This window comes from Dendrobates tinctorius, unplaced genomic scaffold (assembly GCF_039654945.1).
Source record: "Dendrobates tinctorius isolate UK_male_01 unplaced genomic scaffold, ASM3965494v1 ptg000057l, whole genome shotgun sequence".
NCBI lineage: Eukaryota > Metazoa > Chordata > Amphibia > Anura > Dendrobatidae > Dendrobates > Dendrobates tinctorius.
The window spans coordinates 27,732,962-27,756,767 of record NW_027361725.1 but is presented as its reverse complement, the minus strand read 5'-3'; the positions used below and the strand labels follow the sequence as shown (position 1 = coordinate 27,756,767).

General features: G+C 41.5%; 1 protein-coding gene across 2 annotated transcripts in view; it reads left to right on the top strand.

Moving 5' to 3' along the window:
• LOC141092004 (protein transport protein Sec23A) overlaps nucleotides 1-23,806 on the top strand; it is a 229,991-nt gene that overhangs the window by 165,196 nt on the left and 40,989 nt on the right. For both annotated transcript variants that reach the window (XM_073577859.1, XM_073577858.1), the window contains exons 13-14: nucleotides 6,395-6,501; nucleotides 22,187-22,340. In XM_073577859.1, coding sequence (XP_073433960.1) covers nucleotides 6,395-6,501; nucleotides 22,187-22,340 — 261 coding nt within the window. The remainder of the gene's footprint in view (nucleotides 1-6,394; nucleotides 6,502-22,186; nucleotides 22,341-23,806) is intronic.

The window sequence follows — 23,806 nt, the reverse complement described above, 5'->3', positions numbered from 1 at the left end:
TTGCGATCGCACTTTCTCATATTTTATATTTAGTGCGATCCACAACCCTAACAGTCCTACTGAATAGACTGCTAGAATTTGTATTATGGCAAGAAAAAAGCAGCTAAGTAAAGAAAAACGAGTGGCCATCATTACTTTAAGACGTGAAGGTCAGTCAGTCCGAAAAATTGGGAAAACTTTGAAAGTGTCCCCAAGTGCAGTGGCAAAAACCATCAAGTGCTACAAAGAAACTGGCTCACATGAGGACCGCACCAGGAAAGGAAGACTAAGAGTCACCTCTCCAGCAGAGGATAAGTTCATCCGAGTCACCAGACTCAGAAATCGCAGGTTAACAGCAGCTCAGATTAGAGACCAGGTCAATGCCACACAGAGTTATAGCAGCAGACGCATCTCTACAACAACTGTTAAGAGGAGACTTTGTGCAGCAGGCCTTCATGGTAAAATAGCTGCTAGGAAACCACTGCTAAGGACAGGCAACAAGCAGAAGAGACTTGTTTGGGCTAAAGAACACAAGGAATGGATCACATTAGACCAGTGGAAATCTGTGCTTTGGTCTGATGAGTCCAAATTTGAGATCTTTGGTTCCAACCACCGTGTCTTGTGCGACGCAGAAAAGGTGAATGGATGGACTCTACATGCCTGGTTCCCACCGTGAAACATGGAGGAGGAGGAGGTGTGATGGTGTGGGGGTGCTTTGCTGGTGACACTGTTGGGGATTTATTCAAAATTGAAGGCATACTGAACCAGCATGGCTACCACAGCATCTTGCAGCGGCATGCTATTCCATCTGGTTTGCGTTTAGTTTGACCATCATTTATTTTTCAACAGGACAATAACCCCAAACCCACCTCCAGGCTGTGTAAGGGCTATTTGACCAAGAATGAGAGTGATGGGGTGCTATGCCAGATGACCTGGCCTCCACAGTCACCAGACCTGAAACCAATCGAGATGGTTTGGGGTGAGCTGGACTGCAGAGTGAAGGCAAAAGGGCCAACAAGTGCTAAGCATCTCTGGGAACTCCTTCAAGACTGTTGGAAGACCATTTCCGGTGACTACCTCTACAAACTATTGTAAAGAGTGTGTAAAGGCTTGAAGGACCTGTGATGAGGTCAGAGTCATGTGACCCGGTGGGCGTGGCTATGGACCATATAATGATGCCAGGATAGGTCACATGGGGGTGAATGCTGAGACCTGGTTGGTCCAGTGTGGAAGGTCCCGCTGAGATGGGGCTTCCTGCCTGACAGCACGTGTGGACGCTGTGTTTAATGGCTGCAAGTGCCTGAGAGTTCCCTGGAGGGAATGAATGTCTGCAGTATGGAGAAGCAGCCATGAGAGAACCCTGACAGGGTGAGATATAACTGTGAGGCTGAAAAGCCTGCGTATTGGACATTGCTAACAGAGTGAAGCTCTGTCAGGGACACTATGCCGTTTATATATTGCTGGTCATGGTTTTTGATGTTTAATAAACCGCATGGACTGTTCTGAGTTTGTGGAAAACCTGTGCCGGATCTGATTTTGTGGCTGCCAAGCGAGTGATCCCCTACTTACATGACAGCGCTACCTCACTATATATATATATATATATATACACACACATACTGCTCAAACAAATAAAGGGAATACAAACAGCCTGTTGCAAATGGAATAGTGTTCCCTTTATTTTTTGAGCAGTAATCTGTAATGCAAGTCTGTGAGAAAATGAAACCACACTCAGATGTCATATGAGTGTTGTGCGCTTTTCATGGACTGCTAGATAGGAGAAACTGGAGAAATTTTTTTGTTTGGTTTCTCATCCAAAAAATTTATGAAACTCAGACTAAACATGGATGACACTAAGATGAAAATCTGATGAATTCCTAAAAAAAGAAATCACTGATGAAACTAGAAATGGTTTTCTCATACATAAAAAAGACACATGTGAATGAGATCTTAGGATGTGTTTAAACTGATTTTTTTTGCTGAGTTTTTGGAATTGAAACTCTTCAACATTTTACGGGGTTAAATTGCTGTATTCGGTGAAACCTTCAGTCGCTGCAGTAACAGGCAGATGCTGGTTGTGAAACGCTGCTGGATTCTGTTCGATATGACGTAGAATCAGCTCCTGAGCCAGATTCATTCATTCCTTATTGATCTATCATGATGATGTTAGTCATAGGCTGTTACGGGGATAAACACTTAAGGCTGGGTTCACATATTCCTGTTGCGGTTTCCAATATCAGCAATGCCAGAAGGGGAAGGAAACTGATATTTCTTTGCAATTGGATCACTTCCATCTGTCCAGATCACAGTGTTTCATATAACATGAGGATCAGCGCCTCGGAGGAAATGGCCGGGATCACACATGCAAGAAACTCGCATGTTAATACCTGGCACTGCCACCGGCACTCAGATCGGAGCATGCGGCTGCATAGAAATACATTCAGCCACACGCTCTGCTCCCGAGTGCCGACAGCAGTGCCGGGTATTAACATGCGAGACTCGGCCAAGTTTCTTGCATGTGTGACCCCGGCCTAAGGCTGAAGATATGATCACTGCACACCATCCGTAAAAGTATGGACACCCTGCAAACGTGATTTTTAATTTTTTTTATACATTTTGCATTGCACATGTGCAGCGCAAAGTGAGTTCAGAGTCAGCAAGAAGGGACAGCATAGCACAGCGGAGGGTGGGATATACGCTCAGGCCAGCCCCGCTGTCTCTGAAAGTTCACTGCCTGCCTTACCCTTATGTGCAAAATCATCCATTTTTTTTCTTCCTGAAAACCATATGGTTTCATGCCGTCCCTGTGTCTGTTTTTTGCATCTGGATGCCATCCGTGTGTCTGTTTTTTACATCCACGTGTCTGTATGCCATCCATGCGTCTGTTTTACATGTCTGCATGCCGTCTGTATGTAGTCCGTGTGTGTCTGTTTTTTACGTCCAAATGCCAGTCCATGTGTGTATTTTACGTCCGCATTCTGTCTGTCTTTTTTTACATTCTCATTCCGTTAGTGTGTCCGTTTTTGCATCCACATGCCGTCCGTGTGTCTGCTTTTTACATCTATATTTCATCTCTGTGTCTTTTTTTATGTCCGTGTGTCTGTATTTTACGTCCGTATGCCGTCCGTGTGTCTGTTTTTAACGTCCGTTTGCCATCCGTTTTTTTACGTCCGCATGCCGTTCTTGTGTGTTTTAGTCGTCCGTGTGCCATCCATGTGTCCGTTCTGTACATCCTTATGGTATCTTTTATTTTACATAAACACCAAAATAAATAATAAAGGCCATATGCAGTTTCCTATCTTAATAATTGTAATGGATCTGTGCAGAACACATGACGTAAGCATGGTGACCTATATGTGATCCATTTTCTATGCACCCATTGACCTACAAAGGGCGACTCTATTCCAGAGCACAGATCACAGTAATGCAGGCTGTGATTTTTTATTTCACATGCAGATCATTATTTCGTGTGTAAAAATCCATTCATGTGAACAACTACATTGACTTGCATTGGTCGGTGTGCTGTCTGCACACTATCAGTTTTGCATACGGACAGCACACGAACGTTTGATGTTGGTCTGAACCAGCCTTGAGGAGGAGTACCCTTCTGCTGCATGGGGACAATGGCTAGCAATGGCCGCAACTACAGACTTCGGTGCTAGTCTAAAAGCAGAATGGTGTTTAGACTGCTGTAATTCATTCTGCATTATTGACAGCAAGTTTCCTAGATTTTTTTACTGTCACATGGTTGCTATTTAATCTGCGGGCATGTAGCAGTACAAACGGCAGGCAATGTCAGGTCAGTGCTGTCCTTCACCGGATGGTGCCTGTTTATACTTTAGTAGCCCTGGACACTTGGATATCTGCTCCTCGCAGTCGGTATGTGTTCCCACCCTAATGCCATCCATTGTGTATGTGTCATTTATGTATGGCCAGTTTCATCAGCGCACTCTCTTTACCTCCTCTCTCTGCCTGATCCCAAAAAATTCATGAAGTCGCTTGTAGTCCTTTAGGTAGTGAACATATGAGGAAGAAGCTGTTGCAGAACCTCTTTGTAGAGAGTTCTGTGCAAGGGATATTAGACTCTGAAGGATTAGTGAAAGAGGAATGAACTGCAATCCTTATGGCAATATTTAAGGCTTGTGCCCCAAAAAGTCAAGTTATTTTTTTGTTCTGAGATGGGGGCTGTGAAACCCAGAAAATGGGTCTTTGCAGCTTTGCATGGAATGGAGCACGGGTACGTATGCTTGGGATCTGCTCCATTCACTGCCTATGGGGCTGCTGAATTCTGTGCTCAGCCATTTCTGGCAGTCCCATAGACAATAAATGGAGCAAATCCTGAGCATTGCACCCCAACATTAGATTAAGAGCAGGGCTCAAGAGTCCCATTCTCAGGGTTCTACATCCCCAATCTCCAGATCACTTGGAGTCCCAGTGTTATGAGTCCCAGTGTTATGAGTCCCAGTGGTCTGAGTTTCAGTGGTCTGAGCACCAGTGGTCTGAGCATCAGAAGTCTGAGTCCCAGTGGTCTGACCTCCAGTGGTGTGAGGGCCAGTGGTCTGAGTCCCACTGGTCTGAGTCTTAGTGGTCTGAGCACCAGAGGTTTGAGTCCCAGTGTTCTGAGTCCCAGTGTTCTGAGTCCCAGTGTTCTGAGTCCCAGTGTTCTGAGTCCCAGTGTTCTGAGTCCCAGTGTTCTGGGTCCCAGTGTTCTGAGTCCCAGTGTTCTGAGCACCAGTGGTCTGAGCACCAGTGCTCAGCAGTTTTTTTCCTATCCCCTAGATAACAGACTGAAACTAACAATTCCAGAGTTTATCTGGTCACATTGCAGAATAAAACTTTCACTCTGTCATCATTTTCATGGTAATAAACAGCAGAATAAGTAAAGTAAAAAAAAAAATGACTTACCAGACAGTTACTTCATTCCGTGTAGAAATGTGACTGAACGCAGAAGTCTCACAGCAGATGGAGGAATTGTGTAAGTCTCAGACGCTGACCCGCCTGTGGATGAGCATTAGATGTGCAGTGTCTATAGGTCAGTAATCAGATGACATGCAGCATCCTGATTTATCCAGTGCTTGCTAGCTGACTGAGGCACGTAAGTGCCCGTGCCCTGGAGACACAAACTCAAACAAACTATTCTGCCCGCTAGTGCATTTTTATTGCTGTCCATATTATAGCCAATTTCCTCCTTACTGCATTTCGAGTTGTCGTGTCGTTTAGCAACACTGACAATTACTGTAATCTCACATGATGATGTTTTATGGTCATTATATTTGATGAATGACATTTTTGCTAGTTGTCTTAATTAGTGAAAAGGTGGACACAATCTCTGCTGAAATCATAACTAATAACTGTGCCAGGCTAAGAATTAATGCAGAATGATGTGACCTGAGTCAGGGGCATACGTAGAAATCATGGAGTTGCATTGCAAAGCCCCTAATTGTCCCCTCCCCTCCTTATAGTTAAATTAGTGACAAATGTACAATTGGTGGGGAAAGGTTGAACTTGATGGACCTAGGTCTTTTTTCAACCTATGTAACTATGGAATAGAGTAGGCTGGGGTTATGGTGTATAGTCACAGTTGAAGAAGAGAAGACCTTACAGCTTTTTGAGGGACATGAACTGCGGCATGTACACAGTAATACTGCACTTACTGATGCCTTTAAGGTTCTCACCCATTTCGATGGCCCCCATAAAGTATGACATTTCCTCCTCCCCTCCATAGTTGATTCCCCCGCAGTAAATCACACATGCAGAGTTCGATGCACCTGCAATGAATTCCCCAGCACAGATTTCTGTAGATTGTCCCTGTCGGAATGGTTACAACAACACTAAATTTATATAATTTTTTATGTTGCGTTATTTTTCACAGATGTGATTTCACATACAGCATTTTTCCTTATTTTTTTTTTGTCTTTGCTACACTTTCTCAATAAAAAAAATTATGTAACCAGTTATTACGTTTACAAATGATGCGCTACAAATCTCTGGGCAGGGGGTTTCAGTGTCTAAATGTTGCATTTTTGTGATTTTTTTTTCTTTCTGTTTGTTGTTTTTGTGTGTTTTTTTTACTGTTTTGATTATTTTTTTCCAGTATGCAGCATGCTCTAGGTATGGAGTTCTTTCTTATCGCTCGCTTTTTTTTTTAACTATTGTATTCTCTCCATTACTCTTTCTACATATATGCACATTTTGCTCTTGGTCATCTTTTGATAAAAATGATTACCAAGTTCTGGAACGTAACAAGCCCTGTGCTGTTTTATATTTAAAATAGTGCAAGAATGGTGTTACTCATTTACATTTATCGCCCCTCATTACGATAATCATGCTTTATTACCCATTGTGAGAAATGCCTCATCCATTCTAATGTGTTCACTCAGCATACATTTGACTTAATGTGTTTTTTTTTCATTAGCACAATGCACCTATTCCTCAAGGGGGTCGTGGAGCGATTCAGTTTGTGACACAGTATCAGCACTCGAGCGGACAACGGAGAATTTGTGTAACCACAATTGCAAGGAAGTAAGAATCATTCTTCTTTATATACACACTGCAAAGAAAATAAATGAAATTAGCAGTCTAAAGTAAAAAAAAAAAAAAAAAAAAATCTTGAAGGAAGATATTTTATATTAGCTAGGTTGAAGGTATCATCTTTCTGTAATGTGGCCTGGTTTGGGGAATGGAAACTTTAAGCATAGCATGTCTCAGCAAGCCCAACTTCACACCATGCATTCTCCATGGAACTACTAGCTGTGAACATGATTACTGGGTTGGTCAATTAAGTCATTTTTTTTTTTTTTAAATGTGATGTAGCAAGAAGAGTGAACGTACTTTAAAGGCCCATAATATAAAGGTTGTTTTATACAAAAACAGTTTCTAGTGTTACATGAAGTCTGTGTACTAACAGCTCCGTAAGCTTACAGACAAGTATTGTGCCATAGCTTAACTAACTTTCTTGACTTTACAGAAGATGACTTTGCTTAAAGGGAACTTATCACCAGATTTTCCCCATATACTGTAAAGTATGGCCAGAATCTATATGCTCTTTTACAGCATGCCAGTAAGCTGTACCTCTGTCGTCAATCCTCTCTGCAAGGCACAAAAAATAGCTTTTAGTATACTCACATACACTGCCACTGGTCTGATGGCGTCTCTGGTCTTGATCCGGCGCCTACAAACTTCTTACAGTCGTTGTCCTCCTTCTTGCATCATGTGGATGACGCGATCTACGTCATCCACACATTGTCCCTCATTGCGTTCATAATGCTGAGGGCAATGCAAATTATTGTAGTACGCATGCGCCGCCTTTACCTATGGGTCATCGACTGCCTGCGCAGGAGCGAGATTGGGGACCCTGTGTGGATGACATAGGACCCAAATCGTACATTAATCCCTTGAAGGGGTTTTTTACATTTTTTGATCAATACATCTCGGAATAATAATTTCCACAATCATATGTGTTTAAATAAAATGCTCCTGTGCTGAGATAATCTTATAAATGTGCCCCTGCTGTGTGCTGTGTAATGGTTGTGTGTGTTGTGTGTGACCGTGCAGGAACATGGTCTGATGATACCACATCTCCTGGGCAGGGGAGGAAGCAAGAGAATATACAGACAGGGCAGCACAGGATCACAGCTGATTATTTTTATGAGGTAAAACATTGCTTAAAAACAGGAATGTAAAAGTTTTATCTTACAAAAAGAATCAGCTGTGATCCCATGCTCTCCTGTCTGTATCCTCTCTTTTGCTTCATTCCCTTGTCCAGGAGCTGTGGTATGATCAGGCCATGTTCCCGCACGGTCAGACACAGACATTACACAGTACACAGCAGGGGCACATTTATAAGATTATCTCAGCACAGGAGTATTTTATTCAAACACATCCAGTTGTGGAAATTATTATTTCCGAACAACAACCAATGTGAAACAGACTCCCTATTACATTACAGCATTAGTATGGATATTCACTGAAACACATTTAATATACCTACACAAAATTAGTGAATAAACCAAATAAAAAAATGTATAATTTTATTAAGTCAAAATAATAAAATACGAAAGACATAACAAATGGGGGGAACCAAGAGACAAAATATACAAAGTCCACTGCACAATACTAATAGTACTGGGTATACTGACTAAATAACATGATCATACATAATAAAATTCCATATAAATAGCCTATTAAATAAATATATAAATAGGTATACCAAACATGCACATCTGAAAAAAGACATAGAAAAGGAAGGGAAAATATATATATATATATGTATGTATATATCCTTTTGTTTGGGTTTTAACCTGTCATTGGGCTCCATTATATGTCCATTTTGCAAGCCTGCGAGAAAATCTCGGCATACGGATGCTTACATGCGCAAAAAAATGGAGCCACACCTTGACAACGAATGACATACGATCACTGTTCAGGGAACATTTCTGCGTATTACGACCGTACAATACGGACCGTATTTTTATACGTTAGAACACACGTTTTAAACGCCTCCAGTTTCCAGTTCAAACAGAATAGGATTAGATACATGGCTCAGCAGTCAGTATCACACAGGATAGGATTAGATACACGGCTGAGCAGTCAGTAACACACATGATAGGATTTGGTACACGGCTCAGCAGTCAGTATCACACAGGATAGGATTAGATACACTGCTCAACAGTCAGTATCACACAGGATAGGAATAGATACACGGCTGAGCAGTCAGTAACACATGATAGGATTAGATACACAGCTCAGCAGAAAGTATCACACAGGAGAGGATTAGGTTCACAGCTCAGCAGACATTATCACACAGGATAGGGTTAGATACACAGCTCAGAAACAGGATGTGCCAAAGGAGAGGACATTTTCATTCCAAGAGTTCCACTCATTCCATCTGATTTGTTTTTTTATTTTAAACGCCTCCAGTTTCCAGTTCAACTATTTGCAATGTCCATTAACAATGCTCAGGGACAGTCCTTGAAAGTAGTAGAGATCGATTTGCAATCTCCATGCTTTTCTCATGGTCAACTTTATGTGGTCTGTTCAAGAGTTGGAACTGCCAAAAATCTGTTCATCTTTGCACTGAAAGGAAAAAGCAAAAATGTTGTTTATCAAAAGACTCTTGAATGAGTTGAAAATAAAATGCTATTAATACTTGGGTAATCATTTAGTTAATTTGTGTTGCAAATCTGTAGTATTGAATATATGATATGAAATGTTTTTATGTGCAATATAATCATTATAATTTGTTATAACTAACCACAGTTGGTTACTATGCCCAGGCAACGCCGGGCTCTTCAGCTAGTAAGATATATCATAAAGTTTATTATTTTCACGTGTATTATTGAATTATGAAGAAAAAAAATAAAATAATGGTTACCCTCTAAATACTGCTGTGAAGTATGATAGCTGCATTTAAGAGGCTTTAACAGGGTGGCTGTCAGTTCTGACGGCCATTGGCACCCTGCTGCTGATCACTTGCCATGGCGGCTGGGAGCTTTTTAAAGGCCTCCATACCTTTCATGAGAAACCTTCTCTGAAGCCCACATCAAAGGAGACCTATGATTACACAATACACTGCCATACTGTGGTATAGCAGTGTATCTTGCAGCTTCAATTCTCTTACATGGACTAATACACATGGTTAAATTCACCCCGCCATACCACAAACTGGAAAAAGGTTTAAATCACCCCATTTTTCTCCTAATAGAAAAAGCATAATGTATCAAAATAAATACATTTAAAAAAAATGACATTCTGTTATTGCTGCATGCCTAATTGATTGAACTAATAAAATATCAATACATGTTGCCCACCCTGGATGGTGCCATTCAGAAGTACAACTTGTGCTGGAAGAAAAATCAAGTCCCTATACGGCTTTGTCCATTAAAAGATTTTTTTTAAAAAGTTATCGCTCTTGGAAGAAGAGGAGAAAAAAAAAGAACAGAAAAATTACTCTTTCTTTAAGCTGTTAAAAACAAAAATTTCTGCACAAAAAATTAATTCAGATTCTCAAAATAACAGCTGATTTAGCTGTCGTTATAACCGTCAGTATGTAGCGGCAAAAATGAAATCCCAAAAAATAAAGTAAGTTGTGCCCTTAAGGGGCTAATCACGTCAATGATTTAATGAATACTGCAGATTCAAAATAAAACTAATGTTATCGCTTGTCCTGAAATTGCAGAGCCTTGTCACTAGAGACGTGTGTAATAATTCATTGACATCTATGCAGGGAAATGTGACTTTGTAAAGCCAGATGTGCACTTGCTGCTTTCATTAGAACTTCCTTCATAAACATTCTGAGTTGCTGCTCTTGAGTCCCATTAGTGCAATTTGGCATATAATTACCAGAAGGAAATGAGACAGAGGAAATAATACTGTAAAGATTCTGTATAAAAGCCTGCTGTACATCCTCGATTGTTGTATTAAAGTATCATTTCATCCAAAGATGCCAATTGCCAAATTAAACTAAAGCAACAAGGTAACGAAAAAGCAAACGGTGCGCTATATAAATGTTTTGGATAGGAAGTAGAGATGACGGATCGATCCGTGGAGCATCATCTTTGATTCAAATTTACTGAAATTTACTGAAATTCGCAAAGTCCCCATGAATTCAAACACCCTGCTGTTCAATTTGGGAACATCTAAAAAAAAAAAGGCCACCACTATTTCACACACCGGAAGAAGAGGCTAATGATGTCAGGGACGGCCGTGCGGACTTCCCTTTTATACCCTGCACCTATCGCATCACATGGTCTACTTCAGCCAATCGGTTACAAAGGTGGGGCTATCACAGCCAGTATAAAACATTTGGGGTGGCCAAGAAGCGCCATTTTATGCTTGCACAGATATATAGGTCAGAGCGTACAGCTCATTCCACATAATGATAGGAAAAGGCCTAATCTGATTGTGATGTGCTCATGCAGATTGAAAATGGGAGTGGTAGTCTCAATCTGTAAATACTAATTCAAAGATTCAAGTATAGTTAGTGTGACTGTGAATTAAAGGGAATCTGTCACCTATTTTTTTGACTATCAGCTGCCGGCACCGCCATCAGGGGCTTATCTACGGCATTCTGTAATGCTGTAGATAATCCCCCGATGTAACCTGAAAGAGAAGAAAAACGAGTTATATTATACCCACCCAGGGGCGGTCTGGTTTTGGCCCGATGGGTGTCGCGGTTCGGTCCGGCGCCTCCCATCTTCATTGATGACGTCCTCTTCCCTCCGCGGCTACTGCACAGGCATTTTGGACACACAGCCCCCCCGAGGTAGCCCTGTTGGGCGAAACACGTCGGGTACGAGCGAGGTCATGACAGGCTCCCACGTGGGTAAGAACTTGCCACAGCAGCTGCACTGATTAAGGCACTTTAAGAAGTGATTAACTGGGTGTTTTTTCTAAGTATGGAAACGCTTTCTGGGATTCTGCTGTCTGCATAGGTCACGATGGTTACAGTGACGTGTCAAATTCCAGAAAATGCAGAGCATATGAGAACTTTACCATATAATACGAGATTATTTGCATCTATGCGTCAGCTCCCAGTTATTATACTTAAATTGATACTGAACTTTAGGTGCTGTTGAAATTTTATATTTTTTTGCTTTGGCACTTTTTGTGTAGCCTGTAAGCCCTTGCTAATGTGTCCATCACCGTGAATGTACTCTCATTTAGATCAATGTTATTTGTGAATTTATAAATTATTCAATTTTTGTCTAATAAGTAATGATTCTTTTGATAAGAATTTGAACTTTGGGCTTTTTTGACTCTAGCTTCTCTTTTGGGTTCTAAATAAGGAGGGCAGTATTAAACCTCTCAGTGCTATTTGTGCTACTCAAACAAATACTGAATGCAAGCTTATGTCACAAAATGTGGGCTTCCAACATTGGAAGATGGTAAGCTATATTTTTTTTTGCTTCCAAAAGAAAAATCTCCATAATTCAAAAATGTAAACCAACTGTCTACCTCTCAAAGTGTGCACGTTGTAAAAAAATAACTTTTTTTTTGCACTTTGTCTTGTTGTAATAGTCCAATATTAGACCCGTACACACACCAGCACCCAGGCCTGTTTCTTGCATTTGCATTTTGTCCTGTCTTATTTTTTCAACTCATGTGGCATGTAGCCAAGTGTTTTTTTTTTCTTTTTAGAAGGAGAGGTTAAATTTTTTAAAGCAGGTCACATTTTAGTTTTGGATACCTATTTTAATTGTCCAATTTAGAAACTTTACACACCTCGACCATACTGTATGCTGTTGCTGCATATTCATTTCCGGTTGGGAACCAATGTGTAGTTACCGTACATGAGTTGTACATCTGAATGACACCATTGGTTTAACATATCGTGTACTAGAAAACAAGAAAAAAATTCCAAGTGCGGTGAATTTGCAAAAAAGTGGGTTTTTTTACTATGTTCACTAAATGCTAAAACTGACCTGCCATTATGATTTGATTCTCCAGATCATTACGAGTTTATAGACACTAAACATGTATAGGTTCCTTTTTATTTATGTGGTGCAAAAAAATCCAAACTTTGGCAAAAAAAATATAAAAATGGTGCCATTTTCCAAGACCCGTAGCGTCTCCATTTTTCATGATCTTGGGCTGGGTGTAGGTCTATGTTTTGTGAACCGAGCTGACTTTTTTATTGATACCTGCTATGATTAGGTCACCGAGGAGGGTAGCCGGGGAATAAGCTAGGCAACCAGAAAACCAGAAAGGTTGGTATCTTAGTGGATTGCAGACCCCTAAAACTAACAACAACTAGAATTAGGCGTGGGACGTATCTACGATGCCCTAGACGCCTCGGCACAGCCAAAGAGTTAACTAATCCTAAAGCAAGAAAGGGGAAAGCTAAACTGCCCCGGAGTAGAACCCCCAAAGGAATAGATAGCCCCCAAACATATTGCCGGTTAGACAAGATGTGGCACAGACACAGGCAGAAAATAGAGTCAGCAAATGATGGGGCCCAAACTGTCTAGATAGAACAGGACAGAAAAGATACTGTCTGCAATCACGCAAAAAACCTAAGAAAAATCCAACATGTCTTATATGCAAAAATACTGAGGCCACACGACCTCTCCCCCACTAGATCAGAATTCTGGTGTGAACTGGAAGCAAAACAAAAGATACTGATATAACCGGGGACTAGCAACCCTGAAAAGACTGACATAAGCTGTGGCATATGGAACGGGGTCCAGCACAGGTCCCATCAGGGAACAATGCTGAACCCACACAGCAAAGCAAAAAACAGAGAAAGGCAAAAACTGGATCAAATGCAAAAAGATTCCAGCAAAAAAATAACTTATCTGAACGATGCAGGACCAAGCAGGGAGCAAGCAGAATTCAAAATGCAGAGGAAGAAAACCAAATCACCAGCAACAACTGAGGGAAGCCTGCTCACTTAAATCTTCTTAGTCTGTAACACCTGACCTCCAATCATTCTCTTCAGGTGATTGACTTCTGTCAACTCGACCTGCTCCATTACCCGCAGCAACCACCAGAGGGAGCCCAAACTCAGAAGTCAAGTCACAATTGTTCACAACAGATACCATTTTGGTGTAGATACAATCTTTTGATCGCCCGTTATTGTATTTTAATGCAATGTAGCAGCAACCAAAAAAATGTAATTCTGACGTTTTGAATTTTTTCCTCATTACGCAGTTTAACAATCTGGTTAATTCTTTTTATATTAATAGATAAGGCAATTCTGAACGCGGCGACAGCAAATATGTGTATATTTGATTTTTTTTAATTGATTTATTTTGAATGGGACGAATGAGGGGTGATATATATATATATATATATATATATATATATATATATGTATATATATATATTTGTAAACTTTTTTACTTCTTGCTTGCTTCAATAGTCTACAAGTGAGACTAGAAGCTGCAGCACTCTGATCTCTTCTGCTACATATAGGCAATGATCAAATCGCCTGTGTGTAGCAGAAATGCTCACTTGCTATGAGCGCCGACCACAGGGTAACGCTCATAGCAATATGGCAATGACAACCATAGAGGTCTGCTGGCGACCCATCGGTCACCCTCAATCATGTGACAGGGTCACCGATTGGCGGGATTTACGACTCGCTTCCGGTAAGCACAAGTTAAATGCTGTTGTCAGAGATTGACAGCAGCATTTAACTATTTAAAAGCCGTGGGTGGATCGCGATTCCACCCCCGACAGTTGCGGGCATATGTCAGCTATACATGTGAGCTGTCATGTGCCCAGAAAGGTGCGGGCTCAGTGCCAGAGCCCACACCAAACAGGGAGAGTACAACATCGGCGTAGTGTTACTCCCAATGACGGAAAGGGGTTAAGGTTTTGCAATTGTTTTACGAGACGCATTTAAGAGGTATATGCATCATAACAATGCTGCTGTCTGTTGCCACAATTTACTTTCTGTGCATGTAACTAAGTTGCACCTAGATTTTTAGTGTTAAGCAATTTTTGTTCTGAAGTGAAGAATTTGAAACAAAAAATAACTAAGGTATCCCCCCCAAAAAAACAAAATGACACACACATTTTACTTTTTTCCATATCTATTTTAACCCCTTCAAATCCCAAGCTAGTTTTCACCTTCATGACCAGGCCAAATTTTAATATTCTGACCAGTGTCAATTTATGTGGTAGTAACTCTGGAATGATTCAACGGATCCCACTGATTCTGAGAATTTTTTATCATGAGAAATTGTACTTCATGATAGTGGTAAAATTTGTCCAATTTGACTTGCGTTTATTTGTGAAAATATTGGAAATTTGGCAAAAAGTTTGCAATTTTCAGACTTCTAATTCTTATACCTTTAAACCAGAGAGTTATGTCACCCAAAGTAGTTCATAAATAACATTTCCCACATGTCTACTTTACATCTGGATAATTGTTGAACTATTAATTTTTGTTAGTAAGCTATAAATAGAGATGAGCGAACCTTTCAAGGTTCGGTTCAATTCCCCGAACGTTTAAATATTTGCCAAACATGTTGGCCAAATGGTTCGACAAACGTACCCAAACCCCATTCGATTCAATGGGAGGCCAAACCAAATGTATACACAGCACTTTAAGGGGTGACAAAAAGCTTCCCAAACAGCTAAAATTAGGGAAAGACACCATGAAAAGTGGCATCAATTGAACCACAGTAGAAATTGTCAAATGGCACAGCAGCAGTCATCCATGGGCCATGCATCAGTTATCAGGGTCTGGCCCAGCTTTTACAGCTTGGAATTGAAGCTTCCATGAGGAATCACAATCAGGAGCAGCTTCTCTGCACTGTGACACTGAGAAAATCGCGCTAGCAAAACAAGATGTCCACTTTTTATATGGCCAGGGACATGTGACTTTGGCAGCCAATCACAGAAGACCTTGTGCCATGACGTCGTGGATGGTTTCTGGCCCTGATTGTCTGCCAGAACCAACACACACAAAGTTAAGGGGGGAGAAAAATAAAAAGAGCGTACCACTCCTCGAACCTCTCCACACACGCTCATCATACAGCACCACTTTCCTAGCGAAAGTAATGACAAAAGCATTAGTGGAAACGCAATGATATAATGAACAGTGACGAAATTTTGTCGACTTTGAGTAAAAATGCTATTGAAAGCTAACACAAATCCGAATGTGCTACTTTGTTGCCGAATTTGAAATTGGTAAATGTTTTCCGAACAAGTTCGCTCATCTCTAGATATAAGGGTTAAAAGTTAACCAGCTATTTCTAATTTTTCCAACAAATTTTACAAAATCTTTTTTTATAGGGACCATATCACATTTGAAGTGACTGTGAGGGGTCTATATAACAGAAAATACCCAAAAGTGTCACCAGTGGCACCCCTCAAAGTCATCAAAACTACATTAAAGCAGTTTATTAACCCTTCATGTTGTTCACTGGAATTAATGCAATGTGTAAGGAAAAAATGAACATTTAATTTTTTTCACAAAAATTTTACTTTAGCCCCATTTTTTTTCCACAAGGTCAGCAGGAAAAATGTACCCCACAGTTTGTTGACCAATTTCTCCTGAGTACACCGATACCCCATATGGGCCATGTTGCATTTTGAAAAGCACCATATGTGCATAAACAGTGGAAACCCCCCCCCACAAGGGACCCCATTTTGGAAACTACACCCCTCAAGGAACTTATCTAGATGTGTGTTGAACACTTTGAACCCACAAGTGTGTCACAGAATTTTATTACGTTGAGCTGTGAAAATAAAATATCACATTTTCTCACAAAAATGTTCTTTAAGCCATATTTTTTTATTTTCACAAGGGTAGCAGGACAAATTGCACCATACAGTTTGTTGTGCAGTTTCTCCTAAGTACGCCGATACCTTGTATGTGTTGAAAAACTACTGTTTGCGCGAACGTCAGGGTTCAGAAGAGAAGGAGCTCCATTTGAATTTTTGAACGCAAAATTGGATGGAGTCTGTAACGGGATCTTCCTATCTCTGATACCTCTTTCAGTACCACCCCGTGTTTCCGGAGGTCCGCTCTGCGTTGGCTGGAGTCTGAATGAAGGACGCTGGCTGGAATTCCTTGGTTACATGGGCACATATAAAAGATCACTGCTTCTCCACGTATTTCCAGTCTGACAACACTTTACTCACAGGACACAGAATATATCACACAGATACAGAGGGCAGGCCAATAGAAAAGCGGCAGGCCAGACATACATTACAATAGCCGCAGGTGGCCGGAGCCTTCCGATGTTTACTGTGGAAACCACAAAGGTGGGGGGAGGGCGCCTGGGTGCAGCCTGTGAGCTGATACATTAGGGACATGCATCTCCCATGGAACCTATTATACATACTTATAACTGCACAACATATTCTGGGTGCTGAGTGGTTCCGTAACACGTAACAAAGTCTTTATTGGATGCCAAGTCGGATTGGGGGAGAGCCTCTGATGTGACTAAACAGTGGAAATCCCGCACAAGTGTCATTTTGGAAACTAGAACCCCTCCAGAAATTTAACTAGACGTGTGGTGAGCACCTTGAACCTACAGGTGCTTCATAGAAGTTTATAACGTTGATCTGTGAAAATAAAAAAATATTTTTTTCCCACAAAAAGTTGGTTTTGCCCCTCATTTTTCATTTTCGTAAGGGTAGCAAGATAAAATGGACCATACAATTTGTTGTGCAATTTATCCTGAGTACACATATACTGCATATTTGGGGGACTACTTTTGAGGCACAGTGCAAATGTCAGAAGGTAATAAGCACCATATTGGAGTTCAGGTTTTGCTGAAATGGTTTGAGGGTGTCATGTCACATTGACCGAGTCCCTGAGGTGCCAGAACAGCATAAATACCCCATAAGTAACAATTTTGTAAACTGCAACTCTCAATTAATTCATCTAAGTGTACATTGAGCATGTTGACACCATGTGCCACACAGAATAGTATATCATTAATTACATTTTTACATTTAAAATGTTGTTTCAGCCTCAAATTTTTAATTTTTACAAGGGCTAATAGAAAAAATAGACCTCTCAGTTTGTTGTGCAATTTTTCCCTAAGTGCGCCAATACCCTCCCTGTAATCGGAAACTACTTTTGAGGCACAGTGCAAGGCAAGGGAAGGAGCGCCATATTATGGTGCAGATTTTACTGATATGGCATGCAGGTGCCGTGGCCCAATGGAAGAGCCCTTGAGGTGCCAGAACAGAGGAACCCCCCCCAGCCATAAGTGACCCCATTTTACAAACTGCACCTCTCAATGAATTCATCTAGGGGTGCAGTGATCATTTTGACACCATGGGTGTGTCAAAGAATTTTATGTCATTGAGCGGTGAAAAAAAATCATCACATTTTTACCCCCCCAAATTTTGTTTTCGCCCCAACTTTTACATTTCCACAAGCGGAAATGGGAAAAAATGGCACCAAAATTTGTCCCACTATTTCTACTGATTGTAGAAATACCCTATACATAGCTGTACAGTACTGCTTAGCCACACGGCGAGACTTTGAATGGACCGAGCAAAATTTACCTCCTTTAGCCCAGATTTTCAAACTCCATATTCAGAGCCCCTAAGTGCTAGAAGAACAATATCCCCCATCAAGTGACCCATTTTGGAAATTATACCCCTTTGGTAATTTATCTAAATGTTTAGTGATGATTTGACTCCATTGGTGTTTTCCAGAAACAACCAGCAGTGTATGTTGCTAAATGAAAATTATAAACAGCCATTGTGGTGACCAAGAGGTTGAATTGCCCAGTAAATTATTCCCAGCTCATGCTTCTGTAGACATGCACCTGTAAATTAGGCGGGCTCTCATTGCTCCAGAACTGCCAAACATGTGGATGCTAAATGTGGTTTTGGCACACTGTGGGGCTTAGAAGGGGAAGTGGCTTTTGGATTTGGGAGCACAGAATTCTTTGGATTTAATTTTGACTTTGAGGAGCCATAGTACTTTCCCAGGCCTTTGTACTATCAGTCACATTGTAGTATATATATTACTATATATCCATATATCCACTGACAAATGACAGACCTGAGTGGGGACTTGCTTTTTTGTGGAATGAGTTGAAACTTTTATTGAGAATATTTTACATAAAATTTTGGATAACGTGTATTCTGTGCTCTACGCTGAGTACTTACATTGAGGTTTCCATCTAAATCCCCGGAATGACATGATTCAAATAAAAGCACTGAGGGATCCATTCACTATAATGAGACAGCAGAGTTACTCTGGACTCATTCTGATCTTCAATGGTGTCCTTTTTTTCAGAAGTGCACAAAAGTGTGGTGTACTACACTTTTATGCACACCTAAAAAAATGACCCCACCAGATCATATGCCAGACAACGTCCATAGTGCCTCCATCTGCCTCATTATAGTTAATCTTCCATTGGGGGTTCCTTCTGAATCATGTATTTCAGTGATTTACAAAGAAAATCTTGGTGTAAGTACTCAGCGTAGAGCGCAGGATAAACGTGAGCCAAACCTTACTGTGATCTTTGGGAGACAGAATGAACAAATCAACAGCAGGTGAAGAATTGGATTGATTTATTTTTTACACCGTTCCTTAGTGATTAGACGACTTTATTCTTCGGGTCGGTGCGATTATAGCGATATCAAATTTATATCGGGTTTTTGTGTTTGGCTGCTGTCACACACTAAAAGACGCCTTTTTTTATCAAAAGCATTTCTATATTTTGAGAGCTATAATTTTTCCATATATCTGCCAACAGAGTCATGTGATGGCTTGTTTTTTTCTGACGAGTTGACGTTTTTATTGGTATCATTTTCAGTCACATGACATTTTTTGATTGCTTACTATTCTGTTTTTTTGGGAAGCAGAATGAACAAATACCAGCAATTCAAGAATTTTATTTTTCATACCATTCCACGTGTGGTAAAATTGATAAGACAGCTTTATTCTTCTGGTCAGTACGATTTCACTGATACCACATTTATATAATTTTTTTTTACGTTCTGGCGCTTTTATGCAATAGCTATTTTATAGAAAAAATAATTATTTTTGCATTGCTTTATTTTGAGATCCATAACTTTTTTTACTTTTCTGTGGACAGAGCTTTATGCCAGCTTAGTTTTTGATGGACAAAATTTTCATCAATACCATTTATATTTACACTTGTCTTTTTGGTCTCTTTATTCAGCAATATAATGAAAAAAGCATAGTTTTTTTTTTACTTGTTTTTTTCTCTGTCTGCCTTCTAAGTGCCTTCTAAGTGCTTCGATCGATATTGATCTCAGAACTTAGGGGGTTAAACTGCTGGGAGCTGTGCGGGCACCGCCTCTGGCAGTGGGTGTCAGCTGTCATATTCACGATATGCTGCCAGGGAGCAGATGGTATGGGCAGTGCGAGTAACCCGCCAGTCGGAAGCTGTTTTGGAGTCTTATTCTAGGCACAGAGTGGACAGGCCGAGACGACATCTGCAAAATATGTGGGCAATGATTGCCACCAACAGTACCGTGAAATAATAAGAACTGTTTTCTTCTGTCTGGCATGACCAGCTAATTTGGATGAGTGAGCCCAGTGAAGCACCCGCTTTCTGTCCAGTTCGGAGATGAAGGTGTTTCCATGTGAAACCCGAGACAAGTCTAGTGGAGCGACCATAAGCATCTTGTAGGGTTCAGTGATTCTCTGAGGTTCCTCCTCCTAGTCAGAAGGCAGGAAAGACCTGGAAAGTGCATCCTCTCTGATGTTCTTTTCTACCTGCCGGCAGTGGAGGACAACATCAAAGCAGGCGAAGATCAAAGACCACCTGGCTTGGCTCGGATTTAGACTCTGTGCGGACTGCAAGTAGTCCAAGTTCTTTTTGTCTTTATAGATAATTATGGGATGTACTACTCCTTCAAACAGAAAGTGCAAATCCTCCAGAACCAGTTTTAAAACCAAGAGTTCTCAATATCTATGTCTATCAAATAGTGGCCTTCTTGGGCAGAGAATAAACCGCAGGTCACCATACATTTGGAAGGAGACTTCTGGGTTAGTACGGCTCCAGCATCGGAGGAGGAGGCATCCACTTCCAAAGAAAATTGCTTATTGTTGTCCGGACGGTGCATCATCGGGGAGGAGTTGAAGGCCTGTTTTAAGGAAATAAAGTCGCTTTCAGCCACCAGAGTCCACACCCAGGGGTAAGCCCTTTTGCAGGTCAGGGCAGACTTTGAAGTGGTTTGAGAGGAGAAATGCAGTGTGATGACTAGTGGACATGCAAGGGTGGACCCGATGGACTGTGACAACGAACCTCCCTCGGACGAGCTGACCAGGTGGACCACCCCCTATACAGGGAGCGTTAGGGGCAGGCCCGAGGGAGACTATCACCACGGCAGCTGGTACCCAGGGAAGAACAACAGGAGCCTCAGCGAAAGAGAAGGCGGACTGGCGGCAGGCTGGCACGGCTGCGACACGGGAATACGGACGGGACGGAGACACTGGCAGCCGAGCACGGCTAAGACACGGGAACACAGGCAGGCTGGTGACACTTGCAGGAAGACACGGCTGGGACAAAGGAACACGGGCAGGTGGGCGTCACTGGCAGGAAGACATGGCTGGGACACAGGAACACGGACAAAGACACTGGCTGGTAGATACGGGAACACGGGCAAGTTACGGAGACACAGGTGAGCAGGCACTAGGAGAAAGCACACGGAGGGCGTGAGGTCAGAGGCAAGGCGGGAAGAGCTAGCGGCAGAGAAGACAAGGAGCACCGAAGGATGTGGGGCGAGGATCACTTGTATAGCACAAATGACAGTCAGGCACAGCCAGGAGGAAGAGGCGGCGAAGGTCTTCCGGGTCAGGGTCCTCCAGACCATAGAGCAGGCTGGAGAGAGAGGCAGGGTTGCTAGGGACGGTTACTAGGAACGGAGCACGCGCGCCACTGAACTCAATGCGCGCACGCCCCCGATGGGAAGCAGGAGTCGGAGCAGGGACCTGAGCGGGCACGCGCCGGGACGCCGAGGACCGGTAAGTACACCGGGGCTCGGGGGGAGGCGGCGTGACAGGGAGAGGCAGTGGCAGCGAGACAGGAGCAGGTGGCGGCCACGGCGGCATTGTGACATGCGGTATGAACTGGCAATAGTAACTAGCAAATCCGAGAAAGCTTTGTAACGCCTTCAGACCGTCAGAGTGAGGCTACTTCAAGTCAGCAGATACCTTCTCAGGATCCATCCTTAGCCCCGTCTTAGAGATGATGTACTCAAGGAACGAAAGCGAGGTTGGCTCAAAGATACATTTTTCAAACTTGGCGTACAAACGATTCTTCCTCAGTCTCTGCAGAATCTGGATTTCGTCAAACACAAGGTATCCTTGTAATCAGTATAACGGCGCCCACCTGACATGGTCTGTAGGTTACTGTGCACAATCCTGCTGACAGATTCCCTTTAATCAATAATGATCAGTGGTCTCTCCTGAATTTCATAACTGATCCTAGTAAAAGGATTTGGGTTCCCTTTATATGCAAAATTTGTGTGGGTCTCACTTTGTGGATCTCCACCAGTGTTATCATCTTTATAGAAAAGGAATATCTGAAGGTTAATACCATTTTTCCACAAGGTTCCCTGTTTTTCAATGCCATTTGTTTTTGTCTTATTACACTTTGTACAGCCCTATTTAACCATAATGGTTTCTTTTCATACCTGGACATTTTGTAAAAGATAAAATGCAATCTGTATTGAAAAATATATTGTTTTTTATTATTATAATAAATGAAATGTATAATGTATTGTTTTTAATCCCTCTCCCCCCATGTAGCTGGGCTGATGCTCAAACTCAAATCCAAAACATTGCTGCTTCCTTCGACCAAGAGGCCTCTGCTATCCTAATGGCAAGGTTGGCTATGTTTAGAGCAGAAACTGAAGAGGGTCCAGATGTCTTGAGGTGGCTGGATAGGCAACTAATACGATTGGTAAGATGATTTTTGTGAAAAATATATGATTATGACTATCTGATGTTGAACCGGGTGTCCACATATTGTTAGTACCTTGAAAGGAGATATGCGGATAAACCTACTGCAAATGCTCGTATATTTACACGTTATTGTTTATTCACAATTCACATTAGTTTGTGATGCACATTTGTGTTTAGAAAAAGCATATTGAAAGGATTCTTCACTACCTCGTCCAATATCGGTTACCAGCTCCACGCAAGCACATTTTTTATATAGTATTATTACCTGTAATGCCTCACTGTTGGTCGTGTGATTCACTGTTTGCATACATTGCTTTCTTCCTGTGCTTTATCTTCCGATACACCCCTTTTCTAGGTTCTGGAATTAGATGGAATGTGACAAACACATGACACACCTGCACCTGTTGGTGCATTGTGAACTATATGTATGCAGCAGACATGATATCCCTGCTTCTCCATGCTCTGCTAACAATGTATCAAAGGAGTGCAGCACCAATTTAGTCGCTGCAAATGCACTCAGATCTGGTAAAGTTTGAGATGGACTGATCAATTTTCCTCTCTTGCACCATATAATAGGGGTATCTGTTAGGCTAGGGTCACAGTGTATATCCTGTCATCTGATAGAATCGGGTCAATTTCGCAAATCACCCTCTGATCACAGTTTGATTAGAGTGAGCATAGTGTCCTCCGATTCTCTCAGGTGTGGAGAAGTTGGAGAAAAAAAATTCTCAATCTTCTCCATTGTGTCAGTCCATGGAATTTAGACTGCACTAAGATGTAATCCGAGTGCAGACAAATGTTTTCCACAGACTGACTTGCATGGCTGAGTGTGATCCGAATATTTGATCAATTCGGGCATGCCGCAGGTTTTTCCTCGGACTGGCTCTGTCAATGGAAAATATCAGACATGTGCACGGCACCATAGACTAACATTGGTCCAAGTGCGATCTTACGTTTTGTCAGATTGCACTTGGACCGAAAATACTGTCGTTTGCACCTGCCCTTATTCGCAACATGTTTAATTAATTTACCACTGCATGCAAATTAACACATATAAAGGAAATTCTTTCTTCAGCCCCTGACTGGAATCTGAAGTTTATTTCATACAGAATATTGTTATTTATCAGCAAAGTTTTAAGTTGTGCCTGTATGTTATAAGCTCAACTAAAGAAGGAAGATAAAGACCATTCGATTGGGTTAATCTATTAAAGAGACAGCTGCTTCTAATGTTTCAACCCTACGGGATCAGATATGGCTGCTTCTAAAGGGTTAAACTTCTAGAGAATAGTATACATGCTTCTAAATAGTTAATTTCTAAGAGAAGAAGACAACTGCTTGTAAAGGATCAATCTAAGTCTGCACATACTGCACAGGGACAGAAAGCTACAGCCTACTAAAGAGAAGGATACAACAGGATTTACCTCTTTTGCTGTTTTTAGCCTCCTCATGCTTCTCTATGATATA